Here is a 9,264-nt window from a genome sequence, read left to right on the forward strand (position 1 = left end):
TTTAAAAAATTGTTATTTTTTTAATTGATTAGTGTTACTTAATTTTACGGAGCATGTAAGTATTTCATCGCAAATTATACTTTTTAATAATATTTAAACCTCTACATCTACATGAAACTTTTTACATAGAATATAGTTTTTCATCCTGCAGTGTACTGACTATTTTTTTTAATATGATAAAAAAGGTATAATTTGCGGTGGAATACTTACATGCTCCGTAAAAAACACTAATCAATTTCAAAAATAACGATTTTTTTTAAATTGCAGACACCGGTTTTGTACACGCCGAAGCCACGCTGGTGCAAATTGGAATTTTGGAAGATTTTCGATACTTCTAGCTCACCAGCTATGAAGCGATTAGCGTCAAATAACATGGCATCGGTTACTGTTATGGGTACACACCATAGATATATAAATGGAGCATTATCTAACTTTTTGAAGTCAAGACATCTATATATCTATGGTACACATATTTGTCGTACTAGTTTGATGGCACTGTAGTACGTCTGTTCTGTAACTTTTAACGATAGTGTCGATATCGTTATATTGTCGTTGCGCACATATTATATGTAACAAAAAAGCTGCGCAACAACAATATAACAATATACTAAACTGTCAATAAGAGTTACAGAATAGGCCTACAGGACAATTAGAAAAAGGCGGAGATATGGAATTTTGGCTTGGCTTAAATCGCACTTGTGTGGCCTCCAGGGGTTAAATATTTATTATGGCACTGATCATATTCTACATAAAATAATTGTACATGATCAGAATATTCTACACAAAAAAATTGTACGTGGAAAAACTGTGCACAAGAATTATCCATGAATTAAAAATTGCACACGGATATATTATGTGTAGAAGAACTGTGTAGTGGACAGTTTTTTTACTACACAGTTTTTCTACACACAATATACCGTGTGCAATTTTAAATTCAATTTTGTAGAATATTTTGATCGTGTACAATTATTTTGTGTAGAATATGATCAGTGCCTTTATTATTTATCAGTATTTATCATTAAATATTATTTTATCATAATATGCTTTCAGCTCATTTCAATTCTTAATCTTAAATTCTTTTTTCCATTGGTACAGATAATCATTGTAGAGAAATCTACTGTTAATAAACTAATTTCTAAGTTATTGTAAAAAAAAATATTTTATTATAAATATATTTTTGCTTTTAAGATTTAATTAATTTGTAATTATAATACTTTCCCAGACGGCACACAATATTTTCAAAAGATTTACAAAATATAATATTTATTTGAATATTTTATAAATATTTATCCAAATATTTTATAAATATTTTTGTGATCTTAGATTTGACAGATCATAAAGATTTATCATAAATATTATAAAAATATTTATAAAATAATTTATAAAACATTTATAAATATTTACAAAATGTTACTACAAATCTTTACTTTTTATTTACCATAAATATTGTATAAAATATTTAGTCTATATTTTAATATGTCGAATAAAGATTTTTCCTTTAATATTATGTGTTCCTTAAATATTCTGGGCTGTCTGAATTACATTTACAACATTTACTCAAAATATTTAAACGCAATCAATTCTAAATTCTCAAATGTTTATGGGTGTTTACATTCAACATTTCAGCGTTAATAATCAATTATGACAGTGGTTTTTAAGAACAGCTCAATTTTGAGAATATTTAACAGTTTAAGAGTTGAAAGTTTAAATGTTCAATACTTACACTCAAACTTTAGTGTGAATTAACATTATTGGGTGTACACACTTAAATGTTTCACTCAATTTTTTATTCTTTATTTTCTTAGAAACTAAGGCCCATCGCAAAAAAATTTTTTTACTCACATACATAAGGGGCAGTCATTCTACATATATAACTTTTATCAAAATTAATTTTTTCGATGGCATGGAGAATTTGACTAAAAGTGTCCAAAATAGCACACTTTTTTTTAAACCTTTGTTCAACACAGTGTATTAATGTAATAGTATGTAATAGTATGTATTTTTTGGATCACTGAATTCAAATCTGAAGTCAAAATTTTAAAATTCAAAATGTTTGATTCAAAATGGACCACCTAAAATATAAAAATCTTACAATACTTACAATAATTATTGTTAATAAAAAATGTGTCTCCGATCTACTATTTTGAGTCAGCCATTTTGAATGTAGGGGAAAGAAGGGTAAGATGACTTTAAGGTTTGTCGATTTTTCCTAATTTCTGTGATGATGTAAAAAATGATCTATTTTTTTAGATTTACTGAAGTCTTTTGTATCTACCATAAAAATTAAAAACTGTTAAATAAATTAGAATTTTTAAAAATTATCATTTTCTAAGAACTTGTCAATTTCGTCATCTTGTTTCCCTATGTGAGTAAGATGACTTCCAGGAGCGAAAAGAGTCAAATTAAGTGGTATTATAATCTATTTATTGTTTATTTGTGTAAATATAAATTTTCTTATTTATTTAACATTATTATATTAATACTAGAACTACTTTATTTTATAAATATAACAAAATCAATAAATTGCATATGATAAAATTTACTTACAGATTACCAGTATAATTAGTATCATAAATTACAAACTTAATTGGCATAACTTTAACGCAATTACATTTGTTGCAGAACATAATCTGTAAGTACAAATGCGTCATTTAGCGTCATCCGTTATCTTATCCGCAATCATAGTATTCACTTATTTATTTATTAAAAATGTTACATTGTGAGAAGAAAAAAATATGAATGCAGTAGTATATGCGTTTTTAACTATACTGTATCATGATTTTATTTAACCGAAAGTGTTTACTATAATTACACCATTTCCTATAAACAGATGCCAAAAAGTTACACTATACAATATACCTAAAACACATTTCTTATTATATTATCCACTTTTATGTATCAATTAAAACCAAACTACAACAGAACAATAATCTCCTATTATTTAAAGCTTTTAATGAGTTCAACGTTGGATTTGTTATTAACTTAAAAAAATTAGTGATTCATCTTATCCACTTCGTCATCTTACCCCCTTTCCCCTACACATTTAGATTGCAGATTCGGATTTAATCAAGGTTTGTAGATGAACGACGGGAGGGAAAGGAAGGTCTTCGCATCCTTTGTTACACATTTTGGCCCTAACATGGCCGGGGCCAATACGATATATCAATTTCACCTTCTCCACATTTCACTTTTACTACTACTCACTTACTCTTCTCATGCGAAGACCTTCCTTCCCCTTCCGTCGTTCATCTACAGACCTTGGATTTAGTGACTTAAAAACTCCTGCAGTCACCATTTCATAAAAAATGTCTAAGTATTGTAAACTTTTCATATTTGAGAAACTTTTCAATTTTGAAATTTCGACTTCAGATTCAGATTCAGCGACCTTAAAAACCTCCGAGTATCTGTCAAATTTCAAATCGGAACGAGTTACGTTGAAAAAAAGAGAATGTGTACCTACGTCACTGCCATTCTGGACATGAATTAATTTAGCGCAGTATTGCGTCAATGCCAACAAAGTGATTAATCGTTAATATGTTGTACACTCCCCTTGTAAGTTATAAAAGTTTTAAACTTTTTGTCTTTATTACTGAATATTCAATTTTTCAATTAGGTACTATTCAACCTTGTAACATGGATGTCGGTGATCTGTTTTACAAACGGAAGTTCTCTACTATCAAAACAATATCTGAAACAAATGTTAGGACAGAAATAGAAAAAGGCATCAGTATTAGGAATCAGCTGAAACTTTGGGAAAATTTCTTGGAAATGCGAATAAAGCTACAGAAATGTGTTGCAGTTAGTAATAAAATGCCACAATACGAGATGCATAAGGAATTTAGATCAGACGTGGACTTCATGAAAAAAGTTAATGAAACTAAAATGAAACTAGCACTAGTCATAGAAAACATGCTACAATTGAAAGATTTCTTATTGAAACAATATCCCGAAACAAAAAATCTACGCTTTGATGCTAAGAAGAGAAAAACCAAGGAGAGAAATATTAATACAAATGATTCGATGGATGAAGAGATACCTTCCGATACTGAAAACGAATTCGAAAACGAAAAACAATCATCTGTTGATGAAGATACAAAAGCGATTGAAGAATCAATACCTCAAAAACGTTTGAGATATAATGACTACGAGAAAATTATACGAAACGATCATGATTCCTATAAAGAGTATCGGGACTTTGTTATTAAAAAATGGAACGACAAGACACGGATTGTCATGGGTTCACTAAACAAAGATTCGGGTCAGACTACGCTAAAACAAATTGAGTTTGCTATGAGTGACATAAATAAGTTACGAAAGAGAACTCAATTAAAGCGTTCCGAGTACAATATTGTTGGTAAAGCTTTGTCGAATGAAAGTAATGACGGTAAAAGAATTCAAGAATATGATCCAGAAATTTATGATGATGACGATTTTTATCATCAGTTGTTAAGAGATCTGATAGAGTATAAATCTTCAGACGTGACTGATTCTATACAACTCAGTAAACAGTGGATTCAATTGCAGAACTTACGTAAGAAGATAAAAAGGAAAATTGATACTCGCGCGACGAAAGGCAGGAAGGTACGATACAATGTGCACAATAAGTTAGTTAATTTTATGGCACCCATTACAGTATACAACACGTGGACAGACAATGCAAAAAACGAACTATACAATTCGTTGTTTGGTAAAATAAAATTGACGAAAGAATAGAACAGTAATTATGGCTATGTAAACTGTAGTTTGTAATTTTACATTAGAATATATAAAATGTGCAAATTTATATTTAAATTTATGTTTAATTATATCTATTAATAAATAAATATTGTCGTTTCCTATATAATTGAATTATATAATAAATCCTATATAATTGAAATAATTTAATTAATTAAAAAGAAGCTTTATTCAATTATGATTAATTATAACATTTATTACATGGGTCTTTGACATGCGTTCTTTTAAACAGTATCGGTTATGAAATATCGTAACTGTTTTTATGCTCGAAGTGGGGCTGAGACTTGAGCCTTAACTAAAGTAATATTTTTTGCAACAAATTTTTGATAGTATATTAGGGAGAAAGTAACATATGCTTGTTTGCATTATTATTATTAAATTAACAATCAATTTAATATCGTGGAATTGCTTTTCTTATTTAATTTATAACTGTGATTTAAAACTGAAAAGACTTTGGCAATTTGATAAATTTGAAAAGGTAACAATATATTGATAAACTTGAATTAAAAAAAAAATTACACAAAAAATATTTACACGAAGATTTAGTTATGCAGCTAATGTTGAATAAGGTTTGTCTTTAATTGTATTTTTAGACGCTATATTTTTTTTATTGTGAAATTTACTTTTATTGATTATATAAAAAAATAAGAATATTACAAAAATTAGAGTAAAATGTTAAGGGGATACTAAACTGCTCTGTTTTATCATTAATTTTTGGACACCGAAATTTTTTATTGATTGCATGGAATTGAAAATCCTTCTCCAAAATTAAAATACAGATAATAACGCGGTGCGCTGCGATTAATTTCATACGAAAAACGAAAGAAAATTAGAAAATTATAGTTTTGTTATCGACTTCTGTAGTCGACTCGTGAAAACATTGGCTGCGTATAAAAGTTTTAGACTTTGTACGTATAAAATAAGCATGGAGCGCACTTGGCATTTCAGCAAAGAACAATACTGTGCTTTTAGAATGAGACTAGGAACCTTAGAAAAAAAGTTTTCGGTGTTTAAGAGGATCCTATCTGTTTTATCGTCAGAATTGTACAATTTGTTCCAATGTACAACTTTTTATTGCATTTACAGAATTAAAAATTCTCCACAATTAATTTTGGAAAAGGATTTCTAAATCTATAAAAGAAATACATACAAAATTTTATTAATAACGTGCCCAAATGACTTTACATTATCGACCTCGATCAAGTTTGACGAGCAGTTTAACATCCCCGTAATAAGGGGGGATTCTATCCTTGGCACCTAAAAATCAATCCTAAATTTGAATTTTTTGAGGGAAAATGAATTGATTAAGAAACCAATGTAAGGGTTTTATTGTACATTTTGTCTAATGTAAAGAAAATTTTTTATTTTGTTTGAACTACAAAATGGTGGCTTTCTGCTCAAATTATGGGAACATTTTTTGTGAGACAGGCTTAAGCGGTGTGCATGATTTCAGTAAAACAGTTCAATCTCAGGAAATGCAAAAATAATGGCATCATCTACACTGTTATAGTTATCGGGTCACATAGGGATTTTTTAGAATATTAATTTCTTTTGAATTTGCAATAATTTAAAAAAAGTTTTAATTTAAAAAAATTGTCTTTAATTGTCGATTAAAAAAACTACAAAATATTTTGCAAAAATCCTACGTGGCTCAATAAAGAATGTTGCTAAGAATATTCAGTTAAAATTTGAAGTTGACAGGATGAAAACTCTGAGTTATCTTACACACCGTTTCGGAAAATTCAGTTTTTCGAGAAAAATGCGTTTAAAGTTTTTGAAACATTACACAGCTATGTCACATCAAGAATTTCCATCTTACTATTAATCTGCAGTGCCTCTTTCATAAAATGACCTGCCAATGCGTTATGCTCCTCATAAAATTCGTAATAGTTACGGCTAACTCTGAGGTTTAGCACTTCCATAATTTGCAAGTAGCTTCATTGAAATTGCAAACAGCCAGATCTACTACAATTTCCAAGCCTTTTTAGCCGAGAACTTGATTTTTCGGAGCTGTCGCCCACACAGATACATTAAATTTTTTGTTTCTATTTTATGTGTAAAGACAACGATTCAATAATTTCAATAATTCAATAAATTTATCCTTACTCAATTCCTTATAAATTGGCTTCACTGTATTGAAAACAACATCAGACATTGGCGGTTTATGCTTGTAGAAAAAAAGTGTATTCGTGGCTTTTTGATAACTACAGAGATCACCAAGATTTTTCTCCAACAGGTCAGAACTGATGCTTGAGCTTGTTGTCTGTCAAAATTTTATGATAGAGCCCATATTTTTTTCATGTTTTTTACTGAATTTGAATTTCTCCTTATTGTTAATCCATAATATAGAGCGAGATCATTAATTAATTTCCTGGTTAGTTTGCTTTTCCCACTAAGACTTTTGGTGTTTTTCTTCAAATTTTGAAGTCATGTTTCCATGCGCTTCTGCACGTGTCCTATGCATTCTTTCTTTTTTTACAATAAGATTATCATAAGGTTCACAATCCAGTATTCCTTTAAATGTCTTACTATCACCAATTGTGACGTGGCGCGTCCGGCCGCGCTCATCACAAGTCCGACCGAGGGGATCGATCTGGGGCTACTCCTCGCCGAGCCGAGGGGGAAGCGACCTTATTGGTTTTTTTTTCTTTCTAGCTTTCGCGCTACCGTTTTTCATTCTCAGTTATTAGTTTATTTAGAGATAAGGCGCCGAGTGTGGGCTCAATCTAAAAGTGTATCAAGGACGGAAAAGGAGCAGCCGTCGTGGGAGTTTTGTCGCGAACTACCAATAGTGGACGAGGTGCCTCGCTGGGAGTTTCCCCGCCGAGCCGAGCGTCGGGCCTCGCTGCGCGTTGCCGTCTCTGAGCTACGAGGTTACCGACCCCGCAAAGATACCACGTTGCAGCATCACGATTCTCTGGAGGAATTACGCCGAGGGCACGCCACCGGGCTGCAGACCGGGGGAGAGGTCGCATCAATGCCAACCGCCCGCCACCAAAAATCAGTTCGGTCGCGGCCTGGTTAGTCGGACCAGCCGAAGCGGCAGGGCGCGAGAGATCTAGCTGTGGAAAATCGACACGCGATGACACCGAATATTTCCAAGGGGTGAAGCGGCGCTGCGGTGGAGCGAGTGTGGCGACTAGAGAGTTTCCTCTCTTGTGTGGCTCAGCGCCCGTGCCTACGCGGCGCTGTGGTCTTCCGTTGCCAAGCAGATCTGCTTGGTCCGCTATTACCAATAAACACATCTTTGTACTCCTGCCGCGTAACACTACATTAAAAGAGTTTTTGTTATATTGCAACTCGCGAGTGTTAATTAATTGCTGCCTGTCCTTCTTAACACCGACAGGAAGTCGTAGGCCTTCCCCGGTTTCGTGCAAGTGCACATGAAGTTTCAATAAAGCCTACACTGGTGACCCCGACGTGATTGTTTCGATCACGGACGCAGCGCAGCAGCGGCTTCATCAAGAGCAAAATTAAGACGCGATCCTGTGTCCCGGCATTCTACCAGGGATTTTCTCGTTTTGAAGAAACATAATCAGTCGAGTTTTTCCTTCTTTTTCTACCGGTAGGACGCCGGACGAGTCTATTGCGCGGCGTCACACAAGCTCTGGACGAGTCCATCTCGACGCGGGAAACGGCACCGGCCAAGGCGATCGCAAATTTACCCTGCCGTTAGCGGAGCTACCACCACAGCAGGTTGACCGCACGCCTCATCATTGGGAAACCCGTCCTCTGACGGTCATGCGCGAAGCACGTCTTCGGCGTCCCGCGAAATCCGTCCTCCGACGGTTGTGCGCGAAGCACGTCTTCATGCGTCTTTAGAAATCCGTCCTTCGACGGTCGTGCGCGAGGCACTTCTTCGCACCGAGGGAACTCTGGCCACCGCCATCGTCGACCCGACGCGGCGCAGAGACAGTCTGGGCCGCTGCCTCAATGGCCATCTTCCCGGTTAGATGTTATTTTCGCGGCGTCGACCACTGCTGGACACCGTTTCGTCACGTCCCCGGTACCTCTGTCCCATATTCTTGTTACCACGCGCGTGGTTCAACGGTCGGCGATCGCTATCTAGTTTTTCGCGCGGCCATTGTCTTGTCACCACGCGCGGTAGCGCGTTGCCACCCGCGTGCGTTCTGGGGTTTGCGAAGACATTTGTGTTTTGTTTTTATTTGCGCGGCGTTACGTCGTTTCGCGCATACGTCATTCGGCGCTCGCGTTCTGTGTAGCGTAAGTGTTAGCACCGATTCTCACGTAGCGTAATCCCACCGACTCACAAGGGAACGGACAGAACTGTCCCTCACCGATTTTAATGAGCTTTGGATATGTTGTAGCACATAAAAAAATATTAGACCCATATTTTTTTTATCTGCGTATCTCGACGTTTAGGAGTTGAAACCACTCCTCGAAAATAACACATTTTTTCGTTTTTTGCAAATATCTTTGAAAATATAAGGTTTATGAAAAAATGTTTTTTATAAAAGTTTTATGGTATTTTATACTCTTTACAATAGTATAATTATATATTTCAAAAAT

The 9,264-nt window shown here is 34.0% G+C and overlaps 1 protein-coding gene across 1 annotated transcript in view; it reads left to right on the forward strand.

Moving 5' to 3' along the window:
* Positions 1 to 4,836, forward strand: part of LOC105836115 (protein AATF) — a 37,430-nt gene extending 32,594 nt beyond the window's left edge. Inside the window, exon 3 of the mRNA XM_012679937.3 lies at positions 3,614 to 4,836. Within this exon, the coding sequence (XP_012535391.1) occupies positions 3,614 to 4,713 (1,100 nt within the window). The 3' untranslated portion in view covers positions 4,714 to 4,836. The remainder of the gene's footprint in view (positions 1 to 3,613) is intronic.
* The last annotated feature ends 4,428 nt before the right edge of the window (positions 4,837 to 9,264 follow it).

Source organism: Monomorium pharaonis, chromosome 10 (genome assembly GCF_013373865.1).
Source record: "Monomorium pharaonis isolate MP-MQ-018 chromosome 10, ASM1337386v2, whole genome shotgun sequence".
NCBI classification, from domain to species: domain Eukaryota; kingdom Metazoa; phylum Arthropoda; class Insecta; order Hymenoptera; family Formicidae; genus Monomorium; species Monomorium pharaonis.